This window comes from Xiphophorus maculatus, chromosome 9 (assembly GCF_002775205.1).
Source record: "Xiphophorus maculatus strain JP 163 A chromosome 9, X_maculatus-5.0-male, whole genome shotgun sequence".
Classification (NCBI taxonomy): Eukaryota; Metazoa; Chordata; class Actinopteri; order Cyprinodontiformes; family Poeciliidae; genus Xiphophorus; species Xiphophorus maculatus.
Genome location: NC_036451.1, coordinates 6,387,800 through 6,410,984, shown reverse-complemented (window position 1 = coordinate 6,410,984; position 23,185 = coordinate 6,387,800). Strand labels below are relative to the sequence as shown.

The following is a 23,185-nucleotide window of genomic DNA, read 5'->3' as shown; positions in this document are numbered from 1 at the left end:
AAAACAGCACAAATTTATGGATGTGCTGTTATAAATACTACTTTCAACGTAACATTTTATTGTCACACTAGTATTTATTCCAGCACTCCCACACAAACGCAACCATGCAGAATGTTTGCATTTAAAATGCAGCAGATATCCATCATCATCATCATCATCATTATCATCATCATCATCGTTCAAAGGCTGATGATAAAGAAATGCCACTTTAACACTTTGTGTCAAGTAAAGGACACAAAGCAGCTTCAAGTTCAGCTACCAGCCTCTTCTGGTCAGACTGAATTTTATTCTACTTTGCAGCATCACCAGTCAGAAGTTTACACTCAATTATTAATATTATACTACGGGTTTTTAATTATGGATTTTAAAAATGGAACTAGAAACTTTTCTATTGCCGTCAACAAGTCGCATATAACTCTGACTGGACATTCAACCACAGTTCTTGGTACGAATGTTAAAAACAAATCAGAATCAGTTTGTTTTCCGGCCACAACTCGTCTTTCAAGCATAGCTCATATTTTTTCCAACAGGTTTGGTATATGGGGTCTGACCCAGAAACCATCAGATTTAAATTCCAGTGGGTAAAATCTTTTTTTTTCCTCCAACAACTTCAAGCAAAGCAACAGTAACACCAAATCAATCTCACAGCATGATGCTACCAACATATTTGAAAGCATCACTGTGACAACTTCAAATACAGTTCTTGTCATTCTGGCCAAACTGTCTCATCAAACCGTAAAACCTTTCTCCAGAAGACATTTGACTTGTCTTTGAATGTTATAATTTTAGAGTACATGTCTCTTTTTTGATTAATAATCTCCAAGTCTATATCAGAATCAACTTTATTGGCCAAGATTATGTATAGAAACTAGAAATTTTAGGTTTCCAAGCACTCACAGCAGACATTAGGTGTAAAAGTAGAAACTTTGAAGGACATAAAATAGGACTAAAGCATAAAGGGAAGAAGTATTGTGATTGTGCAAAAAAAAAATTTTTCACAGTATAAGTGACTATTTTGGGTTCATGAAAGAGACAACCTGTGGGGTGAAACTGTCTCTGTGGTGGCTGGTTTTTGAAAATAACACTCTGTAGCGCTGACCGAAAGGTAAAATGCTGAACAGTTTGTGTCCAGGATGTGTGTGGTCTGCAGAGATGCTAACTGCCCCTTTTCTGACCTGTACAACTCCTGGATGGAAGAAAGGTCAGCATCCTCTCTCCTGATCTACTTGTTGGTTGCAGTTTGGCCTTATCATGTTTTGTGGCTCAACGAAAACACAAAGTGATGGACAAACACAGGACAGACTCAATAATTCCTGTGTAAAAGATGACCAGCAACTCCTGTGGGAGGTTGTACTCCTTCAGTTGCTACAGGAAGTACAGTGTTTATACCTCAGGAAGTCCCAAGAAAAGGTGGTTCTTAGGAACGAGAAGTATTTCCACAGTAAACAATGTTGTTGACGAAGGTGAGTGGAGGTATTGTGTGGGATGTTCTTCCCCAGCTTGGTGTTAAACTGTTGTCACCGTGGCCAATGATGCTGGTCTTCCAGTATCACTGAATTAACATCAGGTTTGAGCCTTGATGGTTCTTTGGCTGTTTTGGGACATCCTAAATATCTTAATTTTATCTAAGAGGAGCAGATTTGGATTAAAGCGTTAAAATTTTAGTAAATTTAGAACATTGAACCTTAAACAATGTGTAAATACACCTAACATTGAGTCCTTTGTAAATCAACCTCCTTCAGTGGATCCTAATTGCACAAAGGAGTTTCATCATATATCCTTTTTGTCAGCAGTTGGTAGACTCTATAACAAACACTGCCCCTAAAAACCTCAACAGCTGTTTAATGTGCAGTTATTAGTTTTGCCGTAATTGTATAGTAGTATATTACTCTTAATTCTGTTTTCAATAAATGTTATATTTTCATCTACTTCTACATGCTTTGATTGCCTGTCACTTTGAAGCTATTGCATCAGAATTTCCCCACTTTGTGACAATAAACAGTATTCCTTCTAGTCCTCTAACTTAAATGATTACTAAGTGGTCAATTACCTAGTAAATATTTTGGCAAAGAAATTGCTCATGGCATCGAAAAGAGTGCGGTATCTCTGCAACTTTCTGAGGAACATCAAAAACAGTTTGTCTATACATTTGATGCCAGGCCTCAGAAGAGCTTGATGGGATGTTTAGATGGTATTCAGTCGCTGGTTTATTCCTTGTGTGGATTAGAGGACAACCTATATAATATTTGTATCATCAGTTCATCCATAATAAAAGAACTGTTCAAAGACATTATTCACCCCAGTGAAGAGCAGATGGGCTGTAGCTTTGTAGGTTCTCAGAATGGGACATAAGAGAACATGATGCTATCCATAATAACAGACAGGAGATCAGCCAGAAAACTCTGAGGATGTTTAACAACTCCGACAACAGTGGGAGCTGAGGGGGATTTCCGTCCCATGAAGCTGCCTCACCCACAACAGTGATTGAAAAAAAGGATGTTTACTCCAAATCTGCACTGCATTTACTTTCCATTCACTCACTCAAAAATCGTAAGCTTCAACGACCTTTCAGCAGGAAAAAACTAAAGAGTTTAACTTGATTTGAGGCTAAAACTACAGAATAAAACGAAATCAAAAGTAACAAATAGGTTTAAAGATGCTAAAATCTAAGATGTCCCACTCTGCTGCTAAATATTTAACTATAAACTACAAAAGAGTTCTCCATGCCAAACACAACTCTTTTTAATTTCTGAAATACTATTTAAGATAGAGAATAAATAAATGTGGAAATAACAGGGGGGGGGGGTTGTCAAGCAGTTATTAGATGGTGGTAAGTCAACATATCACCATTAATACCCACAAAGATGGCATTTAGATACTCAAAAACAAAATGTGTCACCAAGTGAAAACATGTTATTAATCAGAGTAAAATATAGTACAGTAAGATAAATACTGCAGGATGACTGCAAAATTTTACAGGAGCATTAACTTCTGTGGTCTTACTGCAGCAAGCCCTGACAATAAACAGCTTGTTTGGAAATAATGAACTGATAAAAGCAAAGCAGTGCAGAAAGTGAAGCACAAGGCTCGTTGCTTACCTCCTGGCTTGTCTCCTACCAGTCACACTGAGGTTTGTCATAACTTTCAGAGAAGGTAAGGAAAGTTTGGGAGGAGAAGCATGAAAAAAAGCCTCCCACTTCTCAGGCTTCAGCTCTAACGTCAAGTTACGTGAACTGCGAAACGAAGTGCTGGATTTCAAATTTCAAAATAAAAGCAATTTTGTATCAAATCAAAGGCCAAGTGTAAGTCCTAATGTAAGAACTAGGCATTTGTTTATGATGGGTAGAAAATTATTGAATATAATTAATAACATGGGATTTAACTTGAGAATTTGTATTTATTTTGTAAGTAAACATAGACTGTTATGAAATTCTCACGGTGAAAATACTCAGAAATACTTTTATTTGGAAAAGTTACAAAAGTAAACTTAACTCATGACTAACACGACACTTGTGTGTCATATTGTTTGGCCAGTTATTATTTTAAATCAGTATTACCTTAATAAGAATACTACTATAGCTGCTTTCTCTTTCTTGTAAAATAAAGAGACTTATTTCAGTCAGCTGGCCAGCAATGTGCAGCAACATACACACACACACACACACATATATATATATATATATATAATTCTTTTTTTTTTTTTACTCTGCTGGTACTTCTAACGAGGGCATGTTGATTTGTGAGTTACTGAGTTACATATTACATTCATGAAAAACATAACTGTAATATGTTTTTCACTCAAAACAGGCATAGTTTGTGTGAGTGAGTTGGTTCTTTCGTTATCTACCCTTGTAGTAGCAGATATGAGCAGATAAACATGGTTCCATAAGTGATTTAAAACATTTTTGATATTTTGGAACTTGTTTTTTTCTTGATGAGTTCTCACCATTGCTAATGGATGGATGGATGGATGGATGGATGGATGGATGGATGGATGGATGGATGGATGGATGGATGGATGGATGGATGGATGGATGGATGGATGGATGGATGGCTTTACGGACGGACGGTCTGACTAGTAAACCTTGTTCAAAAATACATTTATTGAAATCAAAATATCTCCAGTGAAAGACTGCTTTCATTCTAACTAAAAATCGTGTTAATACCAATTTGGACAATACAATGAATAAAATAAATAAGTAAAACTCCCCAAAAGATGCCCAGGCCTTAATATTTTACATCTGCTGTATCACAATTTCCAGAATATTCCTTTGTAAATCTTGTGCTACATGATTTAAAATCGCTTTTGTAGTGATTTCAAAAACGATCTGATGGTGTAGAGTTAAGTTTATTGTCATTATAGTTTCGCTTTATTTAATTTTAAATTTATTTTATTCGACGTCAAAATGCTGAATGTGCTTTTACTTTGAAGCTAAGTCCTTATGTGCTCCAGTGACTACCTGTCTCACCGTGTGGACTGACGTAGATTGACTGTTGAACGAGTCACTCAGAGACGGGTAAATCCACCAATCAGAAACTGGAACCAAAGCACGTGAGTGGTAATATTAAAGGGGCGGGGCCTGCGCTCCAGTTTGGTCAAATGGCGCCAAACTGACGAAATTATTGATTGCTTTCATAATGTTGACTAAGACATGTAAACACCGACAGATGCTTTCATTGAAAAGTTCCTGTTTTTCAATAATAAAAGCAAAATAAGGTCCGCTTAAACTTCAGTCTATACTAGAGATTTTGAATTATTTAGACCAAAATGTTATTTATAATATATTACACTGAATAAGCAGAAGGACACGGTGCTTTTAAGGCACTGAAAAGGCACCAAAACGTCTACTTATCAGCAGATTGGTGCTGTTGCCTCAAATGGACGCAGTAAGTTGTTTGCTTCAAGAAAGGAGTGTGACTTAACTGAAGAACATTTCAGTACACACAGAAACAAATATGACATTAAAGCACCGAAAATGTTTACTTTATTCAACAATTTTAGAACACAGGTGTATATCTACATCTTCTTGTACTTCTACAAGAAGATGTAGATGTACGAGATATACTGTACATCTTCTAATATATCTACAAGATCTACATCTACAAGATACATAATTCCAGTCTGAATAAAAACGTCTTAAAAACTTGATCCTATTACACACATTTCCTTGTTTCTTTAGACCACTGCAGATGTCTCTTGATCAAAGAAATAAAACTAGTCAGAAGGCCAGAAAGTAGGAACAGTTTGTTCCTACTTTCTGGCCTTCTGAGTTTAGGTTTGGCTAAAAGCTGCAGGAGTGTTGGTAAAAGGTCAAGTTGACCTTATTGTGCTTAATATAGTGTTGAATAAGTATTCTTAAAGACAGTGTATTAAAAAAGTCGTGAGATGTAATTGCAGCGTTAGGACTGAAGGCTTCTATATGTCGCTGCCATTGCCAACATCAAAACCAAGCACACCATCCAGTTTGTGGACTGGTGCCCCACTGGTTTCAAGGTGGGCATCAACTACCAGCCTCCCACTGTTAGGGTGACCAGACGTCCTCTTTTTCCCGGACATGTCCTACTTTTCAGACCTAAAAAGATGTCCGGGGGGAATTTAAAATCGTCCGGGATTTTGGTCAACTGCCTCAAAACACATTACATAGCTTACAGTGCATTGTAGGGCACTGCGCACGGCGCTGCGTGTCACGTAATCCCTGCGCCGCGTCAGTGCGGGCACCCCCCCCCCCCCCCCCCCCCCCCGCTCTAAGGTGTTCTGGTTTCGCCAACGCCCCCCTTCAGTTATGAAATGTTACCTTACATTTTCTGCTAATGGCTGGTTGTCAGAAAGATGTAACATCACCTACTGGATATGATCGGAGAAAGCCAATGGGAAGATTTTTTTGTTTGTTTGTTTGTTTTTGCAAAGGATAGTCTGATCACTAAATATCAGTTTGTTGTTGCTTCAGTTGTTTCAAGCTAATATTCTTATGAAAATATACAAATGTCAGGTATAATACTTAATATTTTTCTGGTCCAGTTAATCAAAAAAATGTTACTTTTAGTGCCTTGTTAGTGGTGATAGTTAACTTCAAGTATTTGCATTTAATCAATTGATAATGTAATACTGCCTCCTTGTGGCCAATGTCAGTGCTTTGGCATTTCAAATTACGTCACTTAATCGGGAAAGGCCATCAGATACATAATTTAAAAATAATACAAAATCATACACAATTTTTATGTATGAGTAAACGAATACGTTAAAATTGGATTTAGAAATTAATGTAAAAGTTATGCATGTTGATTATTTTTTTGTCTTCGCTGTAGAGATGTGGAAGTTGTTTTATGACGAGCTATAATTCGTCCTCTGTGTTTTCGAGTAGAAAATTAAAAATTATCTTAGAACAAGTAATTTCCACCTGAACTATGTTCAGGTTGCTGTTCTGTTTGATATATGGTGAATTCAGGATGTAAAATGCATTTAATCTTCATACGTAGCACACCTGGGTGCATTTGATTCAGTTTTCACATATAATGTTATTTTGTTGTGTTCCAAATTAAACTCATTTAACTTAATGTATTGCATAATTACATGAGACTGTGGGTCACCTTATTTTCTTATTAAGTTATACAATATATTTTAAAATCAAAGTCAACCCACTCACGCAAAACATCGATAGACCTATAGACAAATTAAATAAAGTTTATTCAGAATCAGTGAAATAAAAATTCATCGAGTTTGTGAAAAAACAACAAAAAAATATTTCCTTTTAATTTAATTTATATTAATATAATTATACGATCAATTGGCTGTTAGTAGAATTAAATCTAAAGAAGAAGACGCACATTGCCAGTGACCAAAAGGTTCAACTTAATAAAGCAAATAAGTGAAGTTTAAAGATAACTATTCCAAAATCATTTCTTTCACATTGAATCAAGTGAACGTTATTTCTGTTGATGGTTTTTGGTTGTAAACCAACGTAAAGGTGCATTACTGCCATCTACTGAATTGGATTGGGAAACAGCGGCTTTGCAGTGGGAGCGTGGCCATCTGGAGAATATGTAGGGGGGATTCATACAGTTATATTATTTATCTGTTTATTTATTTACTGTGAATTCACAACGATCATAGATTGTATTTACTTCACTTTATAAGTAATTATCATTGTTATTATTATCACATTATTTTTTATCAAGGTTAGGACAAGTACAAATTATTAAAACTACGACCACCCCTCAGCTGTCATAAAATGGTATGATCCAGCCAACCCAAACGCTCACAACAACAAACGGCTCTTCAATTTGTTGTAGTTACGTGGAAGGCCTTCCTCCTCTAAATTTACTCGTTAATAGATTTCTGCTTTGTCCTCGCAAATCCGAAAAATACAGAAAAATGGTAAGAATATTTCAACGTTTTTCATTTTAACTTTTCTCAGAAAGGGAATCGAAGACTGGGATGACTTTAGCTCTCCAAATTTGTTCGTTCATTTAAACATAAAGTGCAATTTATTACCCAGGTTTTTTATGGGCAGTTATTTTCAGCCCTGTTGTAAATGTAAATTCATTTAAAAATGGTCAGCGGGATAGTTTATTATAATTTTTTCACTGTCTCAAACCAACCGCTAACTCAGTCGCAGTTAGCCGTTAGTTGACAGTTACCTTAATGACTGTTAAAGGACTTTGGTAAGCATTTAATATTTGTCAAATATGTCTTACTCTTCGGAATACATTGATGGGTGTATCTATGCGTGTAAAAAAAATACATGTTTTTAATAAAAATTGGCGTATGGGCTCCCTTTTTGTTTACTATTGCCCGTTTAACGGAGAGACGTTATTTCAACTGATGTAACGATCCAATCATCGTTTTGTTATTAAAGACAAACATTTGGTTACCAAGCCAACGGGCAATTTAGAATGAAGTCCTTAATTCTTTTACAACCACATTTTGGGCACAGAGGCTCATTAAATCAGTGTGGCTAGCTGATTCTATTGGGATAGGGAGGATCACCAGCTGTCTAGGTAGTCATTATTTGTTGATGTGCCTTTTGTATCCATTCAATTAGCTTTATAATAGTTCATACTAGAGCACTTTGATGCAAGATGACATGTTTTATCTGTGTCCCAGATTAAAATGTATATTTTCTTCCTGTCCAGCGTGAATGCATCTCAGTCCATGTTGGTCAGGCCGGCATCCAGATTGGTAATGCCTGCTGGGAGCTGTATTGCCTGGAACATGGCATCCAGCCAGATGGTCTGATGCCGAGTGACAAGACAGTGGGAAGAGGAGACGACTCCTTCAACACTTTCTTCAGTGAGACCGGTTCTGGAAAGCATGTTCCCCGGGCCGTGTTTGTGGACCTGGAGCCCACTGTCATTGGTAAGTCTCACCACTTGCTGGAGAGCACTGGAATTAGTTCAGTTTAATTTATTTGATGTGTGACTATTTATTTTCCACACCTCACTAGATGAGGTACGCTCTGGGACCTACCACCAGCTATTTCACCCTGAGCAGTTGATTAATGGTAAGGAGGATGCTGCAAACAATTACGCTCGTGGGCACTACACCATCGGAAAGGAGATCATCGATCCTGTTTTGGATAGACTTCGCAAACTGGTAAGATCATGGAATTTAAAATCATCTGGAAAGATGAAAGTAAATTTGTGTTACATTTGAATTCTGACGACCATTCTCTGTTTTCAGGCTGACCAGTGTAATGGTCTTCAGGGTTTCCTGGTTTTCCACAGCTTTGGTGGAGGTACTGGATCTGGTTTCACCTCCCTGCTGATGGAGCGCCTGTCTGTCGACTACGGCAAGAAATCCAAGCTGGAGTTCTCCATCTATCCGGCCCCACAGGTGTCCACAGCCGTGGTGGAGCCTTACAACTCCATCCTGACCACCCACACCACCCTGGAGCACTCGGACTGCGCCTTCATGGTGGACAACGAGGCTATCTACGATATCTGCTGTCGGAACCTGGACATCGAGCGCCCCACCTACACCAACCTGAACAGACTGATGAGTCAGATCGTGTCCTCCATCACGGCTTCTCTTCGTTTCGATGGCGCGCTCAATGTGGATTTGGCCGAGTTCCAGACCAACTTGGTGCCTTATCCACGTATCCACTTCCCTCTGGCCACTTACGCTCCTGTCATCTCTGCCGAGAAGGCTTACCATGAACAGATGACCGTATCTGAAATCACGAACGCTTGCTTTGAGCCAGCCAATCAGATGGTGAAATGCGACCCTCGCCACGGCAAGTACATGGCCTGCTGCCTTTTATACCGTGGAGATGTGGTGCCCAAAGATGTCAACGCTGCCATTGCCAACATCAAAACTAAACGTGGGATCCAGTTTGTGGACTGGTGCCCCACTGGTTTCAAGGTGGGCATCAACTACCAGCCTCCCACTGTGGTTCCTGGTGGAGATATAGCCAAGGTCCAGAGGGCTGTGTGCATGTTGAGCAACACTACGGCCATTGCAGAGGCCTGGGCTCGGCTCGACCACAAGTTTGATCTGATGTACGCCAAGCGTGCCTTCGTTCATTGGTATGTGGGTGAGGGCATGGAGGAGGGAGAGTTCTCTGAGGCCAGGGAGGACATGGCTGCACTGGAGAAGGATTATGAAGAGGTCGGAACTGATTCTATTGAAGGGGAGGGTGAGGAAGATGGAGGGGAATATTAAAATGGCCTCCTGATACAAGTTCTGTGTTTTAAGTCTTTCTCGTTCTGTTCTGATGTTTTTTCTCTTGCCGTTTAACAGTCAAGTATTTTGAAATGTTTGTTTTAATTTGTATTTCCACTTCTCAGGGCTGTTTCATAAAAGCAGGTTTCAGAAATCCAGGGTTAGAGATAAAGCCAGGCTTCATCAGTTCATCCTGGATTTTGTTGTACAGAGGCTAAGTAATTCAGGTGAATGCAGATACATAGACTCCTTTAAGAGACTATGAGATTGATCACAGATGTATTGAGACTACAATGGGTAAATTGCGTGCATCATATCTCAAACCAAACAAGCAACATCTTTTTATGGAGTCTTATGAGGAATTGAAACACAACATTCTCTAGTGCTTGCAGCAGTAGCAAGCAATAGAGAATTCATTAAATGGGTAATTAACCAAAAACATTTATTTTCCGTATTTTTAACTAAAAATAGTCAAATAGCATTCAAATATTTACCTATATTTTTTCTCAAATTCATGAATTTTAACTTATAAATGAACAACAGATGTGAATATTATAATGTTTGTTAATCTTTTTGTTCCACATCTTATCAATATGTAAATAGAAACAAACATGACTGGATCAAAGTGAACTTGCCAGCACAAGATTAAATTTAAGAACATTTTGCAGCATCTGGGAAACATACAAAATTTTGACTATGGCTTAGTAATGACTCAGAAGGTGCTCGCTCACATATTACAATCTCATACTTATTTTAGTCATTAACAAAAACACTCTCTGGACAGCACCAGGCAAATTTACCAATATGTTGCTCCAGATGGCAACTTAACGTGCCACTGGAAATTTTATATTTTTTATTATTTTGCTTTTATTGTTGCTTCAAAATATTTGAAAACATACAAGTGTAACATGCAATATTTAGGAATCATTTTCTCACCCAGTGAATGAAAACAACAAATCTAACTTGATCATCTTGTTAAAAGTGATTGTTTATTTCAACTATGTGTATTTGATCATGGTATAATGTAATACTGCCCACTTGTGGCGAATGTCAGTGCGTTCGGATGTCAAATTACATTACTTCATCGGAAAATGCCATCAAAGACAAATAATGTAAAAAATTACACAAAATCATACATGCCTCTTTTTATATATGTGTTACAGAATATACAAAAATGGGGTTTGGAAATGAATAAAAAAGTTATTCATATTAATAGTTTTTTAGAACATTGAAGAAGAAAACACCGGGAAGATACTGTATATTGATAATTATAGACCATTCACCTTGCCAAGTGTATTGTCTAAACTTTTGGAACATATTCTGCTAGAATGACTTCAAGAGTGTATAACAACAACCAATAATCAATTTGATTTTAAATGTAAGCTCAATACTGATTTCTGTATTTACTCACTGAAGGACACTAAGTAAATATAAGAGACAGAGCACGTCAGCTTTTATGTATTTTTAACATGCATCTAAAGCTTTTGAAAGATTTAACCTTCATATATTGTTTGTTAAATTACAGAATTGAGTGGTCCCTGCATATTTAATCAGAACTTTACATTATTGGTATACTCTGGGATTTGAAGGTTTCTGGTTGTATAGTGGGTAACCATATTGTAAATCATTTAATGCGCGCAGATGATGTGGTCCTCTTGTCTCCTTACAGTGCCGGCCTGCAACAGTTATTCAAGATCTGTGCTAGATGTGGAGTCCAGTTTGGGATCATGTTTAATCCTAAAAAGTGTTGTTATTATTGCTACAACTAAGGAGGATCAGAATAGGAATTTTCCTTTTTATTTAGCAAATACAGTTTTGAGTTTGGTGAATGATGTGAAATATCTAGATCATATTCTGAGGAGTGATATCTGTGATGATGATGATGTGAAGTGACAGTTGTAAATTGTACATGCAGCTAATATGTTGGCACATAAATTTAGCATGTGTACAGATGAGGTTAAAGTGTCCATTTTTCGGACTTAATGCACCTCCTTTAACACGGCTCACCTGTGGTGTAAGCTACAATGAAGAAACTGCAAAATCCTATCAAGATGCTTTCAGAATCCTCCTCAGATTTCCAAGATGGACGTCTGCACAAATGTTTGTCAAAAGCAACATTCCAACTTTTCATGCCTTGCTGAGGAACTTCATGTATACATTTATATGCTGCTTGGCTGTATCAAATAACTTAATAGTAAGAGCTCTGTCAACTGCAATATAGGGATATTAGATATACCTCAAGCTTTTTAAAAATATTGGAAGAATTGTTTGTGTACTTTGTGATGGATGTGTTTGTTTTTTTTACTTGTAGATTTGTTTTATTTTATTTTTTCTAAATAGTGTGGACGAATTTTTGTCTCAAAATAAAGACTTTCTTTGTCTGTTGTGGAGATGTTGACATCCCAATGCCCTGTGAAGCTATTTTATAACGAGGTATAATTCACTTTTGTGTACTTGTGTAGAACATTAAAAATAATTTTAGAACACGTCATTTTCATCTGATCCAGCTTCAGGTTGCAGTTCTGGTAGAGGTGAATTCAGGAATATTGAGACATCAGTTTATTCAGATCAGGATAGATAAAAATACATTTGTTTTTTATATGTAGCACATCTGGGTGCATTTGACTCAGTATCTGTATCTTAGAGACCTTCTGTTGTGTTTGGAAGCCAGGACACGTAACACTTTCAACTTAATAAAGGAAGTGGAATTTAAAGATATGTATTCAAAAGTAATTAATTTCACATTAATTAAATTAACGTGACTAGAATTTAGTCACGTTAATGTTGTTTATGAATTAAAATGGGGTCACCTTTCACACAGCATATATAAAATTAGAAGTATCAGGTGCGTGTGGATATTTTTTAGTTGGAGATCAGCGTAAAGGTGCATTTCCGCCGCCTACTGGATTGGATTGGGAGCAACGGCTTTGCTGTGAGTGTGACCATCTGGAAAATAAGGAGGGGGGAATTCATGTAATTATTTATTTATCTACTGTGAATCCACAACGATCACTAATTATATTTACTTTACTTAATAAATATTTTCACTGTTTTTATTATCAGATTAATTTTGTATTAGCTGTTAGGAAAATTAAAAATGATTAAAACCAAGACCACCCCTCAGCTGTCAGAAAATGGTATGATCCAGTCAACTCAAACGCCCTCAACCACTAACGGTTGTAGCAGTTGTGTAGCAGTCGCCGAAGGTCGTCTTGTCCTGAAAATCTTCCCCTTTCTAGATTTCTGCTTCGTCCTTGCACGTCCAGAAAATAAAGTAAAATGGTAAGAATATTTCAGCTTTTCCCATTTTAATTTTTCTCAGAAAGGAAAGGCAATCGAAAACTGATTTTAACTCTCCCAATGTGCGCGCCAATTTGAACAGAAATAGCATTTCATTATCCAGGGTTTTGTGGCCAGAAATTTTCAACCCAGTGGTAGATGTAAATTCATTTAAAAATTGCCTGAGGGATATTTTATTACTTTTTTAAAATCGTGAATATGCCTCAAACGAACCGCTAAGTTTTTTGCAGTTGGTCGTTGGTTGACAGTTAGCCTAACGGTTGTTGTACTTTAGTCTTTGTTTAAAATGTCTTTCCTTTGGGACAACTTGATGCTTTGGGATATACTTCCCACTCCCCACCAATACAAACGAGTAAAATAAATTTTTTAGTAGAAACTGGTCCATTTGCTCCCTTTTTTATTTGCTGGTTTTCGGTTATCTCAGAAGTTTCCCCAACTGACATAACGGAACATTCATCTTTCAGGCAAACGTTTGGTTCCCGCTAACGGGCAATTTAGATTGCCCGCTCTTTCACAGCCAGATTTTTGACAAAGCTCTTAATATTTGAAGTATAAAATTATAAACGGTTCATCAAATGTTTTATATCAGGTGACTGACGAAGTGATATAGAGTATTTATTGATGAGCCCATTATGTATCGATTCAGTTAGCTTTAAAATGGTTTAGTTTCCCACTTTGATGATAGATGAGATGATTTATCTGTGTTGAATATTAAAATGAATCTTTTCTTCCTGTCCAGCGTGAGTGTATTTCCATCCATATTGGTCAGGCTGGGGTCCAGATTGGTAATGCCTGCTGGGAGCTGTATTGCCTGGAACATGGCATCCAGCCAGACGGTCTGATGCCGAGTGACAAGACCGCAGGAAGAGGAGACGACTCCTTCAACACTTTCTTCAGTGAGACTGGTTCTGGAAAGCATGTCCCCCGGGCCGTGTATGTGGACCTGGAGCCCACTGTCATTGGTAAGTCTCACCACTTTCTGGAGAGCATTGAATGAAGCAATTGATGTGTTTATTAAAGTTTATTTAATGTGTGACTATTTATTTTCCACCCCTCCATAGATGAGGTACGCACTGGGACCTACCACCAGCTATTTCACCCTGAGCAGCTGATTAGTGGTAAGGAGGATGCTGCCAACAATTACGCTCGTGGGCACTACACCATCGGAAAGGAGATCATCGATCCTGTTTTGGATAGGATTCGCAAACTGGTAAGATCATGGAATGAAGTAAATTTCAAATCATCTGAAAAGACAAAGTAAATTTGTGTGATGTGGATTCTGACGACCATTCTCTGTTTTCAGGCTGACCAGTGTAATGGTCTTCAGGGCTTCCTGGTTTTCCACAGCTTTGGTGGAGGCACTGGCTCTGGTTTCACCTCCCTGCTGATGGAGCGCCTGTCTGTCGACTACGGCAAGAAATCCAAGCTGGAGTTCTCCGTCTACCCGGCTCCGCAGGTGTCCACAGCCGTGGTGGAGCCTTACAACTCCATCCTGACCACCCACACCACCCTGGAGCACTCAGACTGCGCCTTCATGGTGGACAACGAGGCCATATACGATATCTGCTGTCGGAACCTGGACATCGAGCGCCCCACCTACACCAACCTGAACAGACTGATGAGTCAGATCGTGTCCTCCATCACGGCTTCTCTTCGTTTCGACGGCGCACTCAACGTGGATCTGACCGAGTTCCAGACCAACTTGGTGCCTTATCCACGTATCCACTTCCCTCTGGTCACCTATGCCCCTGTCATCTCTGCCGAGAAGGCTTACCACGAGCAGCTGACCGTAGCTGAAATCACCAACGCTTGCTTTGAGCCAGCCAATCAGATGGTGAAATGCGACCCTCGCCACGGCAAGTACATGGCCTGCTGCCTTTTGTACCGTGGAGATGTGGTGCCCAAAGACGTCAACGCTGCCATTGCCAACATCAAAACCAAGCGCACCATCCAGTTTGTGGACTGGTGCCCCACTGGTTTCAAGGTGGGCATCAACTACCAGCCTCCCACTGTGGTTCCTGGTGGAGACATGGCCAAGGTCCAGAGGGCTGTGTGCATGTTGAGCAACACCACGGCCATTGCAGAGGCCTGGGCTCGGCTCGACCACAAGTTTGATCTGATGTACGCCAAGCGTGCCTTCGTTCATTGGTATGTGGGTGAGGGCATGGAGGAGGGAGAGTTCTCTGAGGCCAGGGAGGACATGGCTGCACTGGAGAAGGATTATGAAGAGGTTGGAACTGATTCTATTGAAGGGGAGGGTGAGGAAGAAGGAGGGGAATATTGAAATGGCCTCCTGATACAAGTTCTGTGTTTTAAAGTTTTTCTCGTTCTGTTCTGATGTTTTTCTACTTGCTGTTTTAGAGCTCAAGTACAATATTTTTAAAGAGCACAACCAATTTTGTAGGGGGATATTTATGATTGGAGTTTACTTATGTTTGTTTTTAACTTTGCATTTCCATTTCTAGGAAGAAACCCATTGTACTTTTGTTGCTTATCCAATACATGTTGGTGAATGAATAGGAAAAGACATTAAGTCATTTCAGTAGTAAGTTGTCTGTCTTACCTTATTAAATTAGATTTAACATGTGAAAATAGTCAAAGACTATTTCTGTTTTGTAAATTGTTTGAATTATTGCCCTGTGCCTGTTAACAGGGAGTTGCTTTAATCCTTTGCAGAACATGCAGCGTTTGTATCGTGAATTGAAATTTTTTTGTGTATTTAAACAATAAAAATTAAAAACTGAGTATTTGAGTTGGTTTCATTCATTTGCTGTTTTATGAATAGGGCAGATAAAATATAAACATTAAAATCTTCTCCACACATGTTTTAATTGATTTATGTTTTCCACAAAAAAACCCATTGGGACCTGCTATAGCTCATGGCTAAATTCTCACAAGTAAATTAAATTATTAATCATTATATACCACAGGATTATGGTCTGGCAAGTAAATACTAGTTTATTTTTTAAGGAAAAATGATGAAAGCATGAATGTCAGATACAATAATAAAAAAAACTTAATCTTGTAATAATAGTATTGCAAAATTAAGTTAAATTCATTTACTGCTAACTTACTATACTTTATAGCATAATTCTGTGGGTTACCGTAATTTATAGTAAAAAAATTACTATACTATTACAGTCATTTTCTCAATGCTTTAATGCTTTACTTTTAGTAAATAAAGCGCTGATCCCTAGCCAAATTAAAGTATTCTAAAAACAGTGAAACATGATTCTCTGAGTTTGTGAAATAAAAAGAATACATTTTATTTTTAATTGTATTGATATTCACTTAATTAAACAGTTTGCTGTTAGTGGGAATAAAATTAACAGAGAACACGCAGACTGTCAGAACTTCCCTGTCACCAAACCTGTCTGTCTGTTATAAACTTTCAACTTAATAAAACAAGAAAGTGTAGTTTAAAGATAAGTATTGTAAAAGAATTTCTTTCACATTGAATCGTGTTAGTGTTGTTTCTGAACTAAACTGGCTTTACTTTTCACACAGCTAATCATTTACGATTAGAAGTAAAAAGTGAAGGTGCTTGTTGATCTTTTGTTGTTGTAAACCAGTTTAAAAGTCCTGGATTGAAACGGGGAACACCGCATAATAACTTATGCTATAACGGCTTGCCATAGACTGTTAATCGAGTGGAGCCGAACTGAGAAGAGCCACAAGCGAGCCGAGTCGGGCTGAAACCCTGACGTCAGAACACGTCACTCCATCCGATCCTTTAAGGATCAGACTCGCAATCTGTGGAAACCCACAGAAGGCGTTAATTGTGCTTTAAAGACAATGGAAGTAGTGTCGTGGATACCGTGGTCCAACAGCGAGGTGCAGACATTTTTGTGCTTGGTGGGTCAGGAAAGGATCCACAGGGATCTAGACGGAGCGACTAGGAACGAGAAAACATTCAGAGAGATTTCCCAGCTGCTGGCCGCTCACGGCTACCAGCGAACATCAAGGCAATGCCGAGATAAGCTTAAAAAAATGAAAAGTGATTACCGGACCATCAAGGAGAACAGGAAGCGCAGTGGTCCGAACAGCCTGAAACATTGGAAGTGGTTCGAGCAAATGGACGCCATTTATGGGAAGCGACCAGTCAGCATTAAAATGGAGAGTGGACTGGACTCGACCACTGCGGTACTGGACCCCATGATGGATAACAGTGAGTATTTAGTGACTATGTATGGCAGGCCGTTTTAACATAATATCGGGTTTCCTACACCAGGGGTTTGCAAGCTGCGGCTCCAGAGCCGCAAGTGGCTCTATTGACTTTCCACAAAGAGCTTAAAAATGATAAAGACTATTGTTTGTAAACATGCATAGTAGATATAAGATATAAAATAAATGCATGTCGGTTTATTTCATGGAAGTACTGCATTAGATTTCCACAACACAATGACACTAAAAATACTTTTTAAACATCTTTTACTGTCTTTGGGTTGGCAAATATCTGCTTTAATATATTTACATATTTTCCATGAATGTCAACAACAAATAAAAGAAAATGTATCCATCCTCTATTTGCTAAAGGGTTACAATCAAAAAGAAAACAGACATAAAAAATTATATAGTAGCCTCTAGTAGATATTTATCATCAATTATAAATTGCCTTTTTTTCCAAGCAGTCATGCAAAATGTGTGGACCTAAATTATACTTTAGCTCAACTGAGGGTAAAAATGGCTCTTTGGATTGTAAAGGTTGCAGACCCCGGCCCTACACCTACATTCCAGGTATCTGAAATTGGTTTATGACCAATGTATCAGTAATTTGAGATATCTCTAATTACATTCTGACTTGTATAAATGACATCAGGCCTGCAATTAATTTGTATGTAAGCTTTAATTCAAATATCGACAAATGGCCAATGGCCTGCCATAAACTTAAAACATCTCCTTGGTGTTGAGCGTATGCTGACACTGCATAAGTCCACAATCTCCATATTTGTTACCCCCTGACTTGCAATTACATGTTTTATGTTTACTTCAGCTCTTTTTTTTATTATTCCAGAATGTTTTCCCTCATGCGATGGTTTTTCTACCACTTCTCATAAAATGGCTGACAGCGGTGCTGCTGGTTGTGGAGTTCTGGTTAACGGAAGTGATAGCAAACCCGCTGCAGCAGCGATGCACGCCAATGACCTGAACCTGACGCAGTGTGAAGTCTACCAGGTGGTGGGTGAGTTACTAGTTTGAATATTACGTTATTGTGGACATTCTCATATTTATATGGTGATCTTTTTTTTGCTTTTCAACAGTGACCCCAAAGGAAACGACTAAAATAGAGAATCCATGGAGGACTTTAACCTGGAACCCTGAGTAAGACCGAGACACACACACCTATATAAAAACCAGAGTTGTGAAGTAATCAGTTACATTTGGGTATTTTTTACTATGCTGTACTTGTAATTTTCACTTGAGTAAATTTATTGTGAAGTGTTGCTAAGATGTCTGGATACTTTATACACTGTGAGTAACTTCACTGCCGTTTTTGTTAAAGTTCTGTGGTTTTGATTGTTTTTTGTTCTGTTTATTAGGCCCAGCCCAGTGGTGATTTGTCATTATGGATAGCAGCTTATAGTTAGAATTAGCTGCCAAGAAATTAAATAAAAATAACTTTTTAAAATCAATCAATAAATATATATTCCATCCATCCAAAAATATAATATATTTTCTGTTTTATTACAGAATATTTTGTGAACGGTTTATGGTCCATTATTGATCAATTTCAAATGATTTCTCAAAAATAGTATGAAGATTCAATGTGCATGCTCAATTTTCTTTTTGTTATTTTATTTCTACATTTGTACAGGAAGAGGACGGAGCTGATGGACACCATCAAAGCCTACAAACCCACAGTCAGTTCTGTGCCCCAGACTCGGGTTTTGCTCATTGGACCAGTCGGCGCTGGAAAGTCCAGCTTCTTCAACTCCATCAACTCTGTATTCAGAGGCCATGTCACCAGCCAGGCCATCGCTGGCAGCTCTTCCACCAGCCTCACCACTCAGGTCTGACTCTGCTTCTTGTTTATTTAGTATCCAGTGTCTCAGTCTTTCCAATATTATATTTTTAAAATCTGTTATCTAATCTTTTCTAGTTTCGGACCTACTCTGTGAAAGCAGGACGAGAAGGCAAACCTCTGCCAATCATCCTGTGTGACACCATGGGCCTGGAGGAAAGCAAAGGGGCGGGGCTTGATGTTGATGACATCAGCAGCATCCTTGAAGGTCATATGCCGAATCGATACCAGGTTGGGCTCTTCATACCAAACCGAGTAAAGGAGCAGTACTGTAAGCTAATGTAAACAGGCCCTGTCTTTTCAGTTCAACCCGTCTGAACCTCTGCATCCTGACACCTCCGGCTATCGCAAGTCTCCAGACCTTAAAGAGAAGATCCACTGTTTGTCATACATCCTTGACGCCACCAAAGTCTTCGTCATGCCTGAGAAGCTGGCAGAAAAGCTGAAGGCCATCCGACAAAAGGCCAACTTGTTGGGTCAGTAGAAAGGAGTTCTGCCTCTGTGAAATGAAATGATGTGTGCTGTTCTGAAGTACCTCAGATGCTTCAGAATTTGATGCCATGACATCATTTGGGATTTCACAAATTGTTTAAAGGTAAAATACAAAAATACATTTTTTGGAAGTTGTCTATGTTTTTTCAACTGAATTAGGATTACTTTGCACCAAAGTTGGCATCCATTTTTCTCAATCAGGTCAGGTTTTTATTCTAATTTGATTTAGAGAAATACAATCTTCTGACTAAATTGATGTTTTTTTTGTGACATTATCAGTTCATTTCCGTTAATATTTCTCATCCAAAAAGGTTTTAGGAGAAAAAAAAGTTTTCTAACAGAGTGTGTTTCTGTAAATTGAATAATAAACACTAACTTAAGTACATGTAAATTGAACATCACATCTTCATCTCTCCCCCTGCTCATCACTCATAGATCACAGATTCTCAGGAAACCGATCCAGATGTGAGAACAAGTCATGCATTTTGATGCTCATGTTGCTCCATAGTTCAGAAAGTTGACCTGATTGAGCAAAACCAATGTGATTTTTGAATTCAGCTCATCAAAATGACCATAAAACAGTTGAAAAACCCCAGATAATTTTTAATCTGTTGACCAGTGTAATGTTAGTGTAAGTCAACATGTAACTCTGAAGACAATAAACAAAATTATTTCACATCAGTCTGGCATTTAGCAAATAGAAATAGTTTGGATAAGCCTAACTGACTAAAAACAGGAAGGTTTTCTGATTTAAAGTCAGTCACTGAGGAGAAACCAGGTTGTGTCGTCTTAAGCCGATTGTAAATATCTGCCTTCAGTTGTATGTGTTACCAGAGTTTCACCATGCTTAAGTTAGCCAGATGTCTCAACAGATCTTTAAAACCTGCATCGGTTTCATATCTGCTTCTGTTTCCAGGAGTTCCTCAGCTGGTTGTACTCACCAAGGTTGATGACTCCTGCCCCTTAGTGAAAGAGAATCTGACAAACATTTATAGGAGTGTCTACATTAAGGAGATAGTGAGTGTTTTCACACAAGTAAATGTTTCATCAGATTATTTGTTTTAAGTTGTGAAAATGTGAGTTGAAGAGTTTGTGCTTTGTGGTCCAGATGCAGGAGGCCAGCACAAAGCTCGGCATGCCGCTGTCCTGCATTGTTCCAGTGAGGAACTACGTAGAGGAACTGGATCTGGACCTGAACTCTGACGTCCTGCTGCTCAGCGCCGTCATCCAGATGCTCCGGTTTGCTGATAACTACTTTGATGAGATCAGCGACCAACTTGGGAACCTTCAAAACAAAGAGTGAGGGTTCTTATAGATAACCATGTCTGCCCAGATTCAGTGCTCTTCATATTATCAGGAAGTGGAGGGAGCGTTAGAAAATAAATATAAAAAAACCTCTGGACACCTTCTGCTCTTTTAAAAAAACACACCACCATTTATTCACATATTTTTATTACAGTTAAAATTTTAGAAAGCCAAAGATGTAATATATATAATAAATATAAAATAATTACTGCAGCTCTTATTTCTTTTAATTGTCCAGAGAGAAATGTTTTTAAAATGCTTAAACTGTGTCTGCTCTCATCTCATCATCAGTCCTACTGTGGCCAAGACTCTTTGACAAATAATGTTTTGTAACAAAACATATTGTTGGAGCAACAATTAAATCAAAAGCTATTTTTGTAATACTGGGTTATTTTTACAACTCTGGCTAACAACACTAACTCAGTACAAAACATTTTATTTTCTCACTTGTTTCAAAACATTTTAGATTTAAGTCGCTCTTCAACTTTTTTTTGGAGGAAAGTCTAATTTTTGTTACTTGTGTGTATTTTTTCCAGCTGGTTTCTTAATCATGATCATTTCATGCTGGTGTGAGATTTTTATTCTTGTTTGTGGTTAACAGTGACCTCTACTGGTCAGAAAAATGTTTGGAAAGGGCAATAAATATTTCAAAACCACCACATAAACTTTATCTAATTTTCTACGAACAGCAACAATAGTTTAAAGTTGTTCATGTTATGCAACCAGGGTATTGTACATTTTTTATTGTGTAAATTTTGAGAGCCCTTATATCTCCTAAGTAGCTTAACTATCTGCAAAATACAGGAATATTAGATAATGAATCACAAATAATTGATGAAATGGCTGCGTGTATCAAGCCTTACAGTCACTCAATATTAGAATTTTACAGATGTTAAAAATAAATAAACATATTTTTAAAATTGATGAATTTAAACAAATAACGTGTGTGAGCCAAGTTGGTGGTGTTTCTGAGATGATGTAGCTACTTTAATCACAGCAGGATGACAGTTTATCACTCAAAATCTCTGAGAGTTTATATGCATCAAAGCTAGTTTCCAACCTTTGTACATTTACTTTATGTGATTTCATTTTGTCTCAGACACAGAGCAACTAAGTGTTTGGGTAATATGAGGTGATTATTTTAAGTAGCCATGGTGGCAGGCAGCTCAGTAAATCTGGAATAAATGAAAAATATATTTATTGTATGCAAGGCAATGCAATTTTAGGCTGGTTCTGTTCTGGGGACGACTGGATGATTATGCAAAGAAGGATTCTTCATAACATCAAGTCAAGGACATTATGGACAACCCTGACCCTCCTCTTCATGAGAGTTTTGGGAGGGCAGCGCAAAACATCAACAATCCTGCTTATTTTTTAGCATTTACGCTGAAATATTTAGATGTTATAAACTTTATTTCACCAATGTTTCCGTCTCACATTGGTGAAATAACATTTATTTTTAGACTTATTTCCTTATTGGTAGTGAAAATAGCTATAACTTATAGTAGCTTACAATTGTTTCTCCCCAGTTATATTTGTGTCTCTGCAACGCAAATACAAAAGCATACACAAGTGAACACAAGTGAACACAAGTGAACACAGACACTTGTCTACGTACACAAGCCTGCACTTGTATATCTCTCCTGCCATCACTATCTATAATTCTGAAGAATTTGAATTAATATGAATTACAACAGCATTTAATTTCCCTTTGGGATCAATAAAGTATCTTTGGATTTGAATTGAATTTGATGTGAACTAAAGATTTAGCAGAAATCTGAAAATAGAGGAGGAACAAAAAAGAAACATAGTAGTTTGACTGAAAATGAAAGTGTGAAAAGAGCATTCATTCTTTCCACAAGTTTGGAGAATGATCTGCATATTGTTATTTATCTAAATTTATCTGAGCGGGGACAAAACATAAAACTATGTTACATTTAAAAGAAACTGTTGTTCTGTCTATAGGCCCTCTAGTCAAAAGCTAATCTTGAGAACCAGAATAGTCTAACCTAAAGGCCTAACCTGATAAATGATTAGAAATCAACTATAATACAATACGATAATAATACAAAGAAACATTTAGAACTAATAGCAGAATACGATTCACTGCAATCAATGAGGTTGTGCTTTGTCTTATCTAAAGCCTGTTTCAATGCTTTTCTTTCTTTATCTACACTATGTGCACAATTATCAAGCAAGTGAGTATTTTGATCATATCGTAACTTTTAGGCATATTTTCTAACTTCAAGCTGGATAAACCTGAGTGCTCTGGATTTAAGCATGGCAGGTGATGTGTGTAATGAAGAAAAGTGCGGCATAAAGAGGCCCACACTATATAAGGTTGTGCCTAATTATTTGGCAGCTTCAGTTCTTCAAATGAAATGAGCCAAATTAAAGATGGGCTC

General features: G+C 37.8%; 4 protein-coding genes across 5 annotated transcripts in view; 3 read left to right on the top strand and 1 right to left on the bottom strand.

Annotated features, from left to right (window-relative positions):
- kank3 (KN motif and ankyrin repeat domains 3) overlaps positions 1-3,154 on the bottom strand; it is a 37,561-nt gene extending 34,407 nt beyond the window's left edge. The window contains exon 1 of the mRNA XM_023340015.1: positions 3,099-3,154. The gene's annotated coding sequence lies outside the window, so the exon portion shown is untranslated. The remainder of the gene's footprint in view (positions 1-3,098) is intronic.
- A 4,141-nt stretch (positions 3,155-7,295) lies between these two features.
- LOC102217235 (tubulin alpha chain-like) lies at positions 7,296-9,678 on the top strand. The gene is made up of 4 exons (XM_023340018.1): positions 7,296-7,375; positions 8,134-8,356; positions 8,445-8,593; positions 8,681-9,678. The coding sequence occupies exons 1-4, from the start codon at positions 7,373-7,375 to the stop codon at positions 9,659-9,661; spliced, it is 1,356 nt and encodes a 451-aa protein (XP_023195786.1). The 5' UTR covers positions 7,296-7,372; the 3' UTR covers positions 9,662-9,678.
- A 3,188-nt stretch (positions 9,679-12,866) lies between these two features.
- LOC102223894 (tubulin alpha-1B chain-like) lies at positions 12,867-15,697 on the top strand. Its single transcript, XM_023340020.1, has 4 exons — positions 12,867-12,943; positions 13,701-13,923; positions 14,023-14,171; positions 14,265-15,697. Exons 1-4 carry the CDS (start codon positions 12,941-12,943, stop codon positions 15,243-15,245), a joined length of 1,356 nt encoding a protein of 451 aa, XP_023195788.1. The 5' UTR covers positions 12,867-12,940; the 3' UTR covers positions 15,246-15,697.
- A 959-nt stretch (positions 15,698-16,656) lies between these two features.
- On the top strand, positions 16,657-21,640 carry LOC106699679 (interferon-induced protein 44-like). 2 transcript variants are annotated; one of them, XM_023339347.1, is made up of 8 exons: positions 16,657-17,129; positions 17,976-18,143; positions 18,223-18,283; positions 18,777-18,972; positions 19,062-19,214; positions 19,273-19,459; positions 20,392-20,492; positions 20,584-21,640. In XM_023339347.1, exons 1-8 carry the CDS (start codon positions 16,757-16,759, stop codon positions 20,776-20,778), a joined length of 1,434 nt encoding a protein of 477 aa, XP_023195115.1. In that variant the 5' UTR covers positions 16,657-16,756; the 3' UTR covers positions 20,779-21,640. The 2 variants fall into 2 exon arrangements, with proteins under 2 accessions (XP_023195115.1, XP_014324925.1); XM_014469439.2 differs by having other exon boundaries at positions 16,658-17,129; positions 19,288-19,459; positions 20,584-21,639.
- Positions 21,641-23,185: the final 1,545 nt, after the last annotated feature.

Excerpts from the sequence above, each read along its gene's own strand:
- LOC102223894 (XM_023340020.1), top strand. Across the intron at positions 13,924-14,022 it reads CCTGGAGCCCACTGTCATTG|ATGAGGTACGCACTGGGACC; the intron begins GTAAGTCTCACC and ends ACCCCTCCATAG. Across the intron at positions 14,172-14,264 it reads TGGATAGGATTCGCAAACTG|GCTGACCAGTGTAATGGTCT; the intron begins GTAAGATCATGG and ends CTCTGTTTTCAG.
- LOC102217235 (XM_023340018.1), top strand. Across the intron at positions 8,357-8,444 it reads CCTGGAGCCCACTGTCATTG|ATGAGGTACGCTCTGGGACC; the intron begins GTAAGTCTCACC and ends ACACCTCACTAG. Across the intron at positions 8,594-8,680 it reads TGGATAGACTTCGCAAACTG|GCTGACCAGTGTAATGGTCT; the intron begins GTAAGATCATGG and ends CTCTGTTTTCAG.
- LOC106699679 (XM_023339347.1), top strand. The coding sequence starts at position 16,757 with ATGGAAGTAGTGTCGTGGATACCGTGGTCCAACAGCGAGGTGCAGACA. Across the intron at positions 18,284-18,776 it reads ACTTTAACCTGGAACCCTGA|GAAGAGGACGGAGCTGATGG; the intron begins GTAAGACCGAGA and ends ACATTTGTACAG. Across the intron at positions 19,460-20,391 it reads ACAAAAGGCCAACTTGTTGG|GAGTTCCTCAGCTGGTTGTA; the intron begins GTCAGTAGAAAG and ends TTCTGTTTCCAG.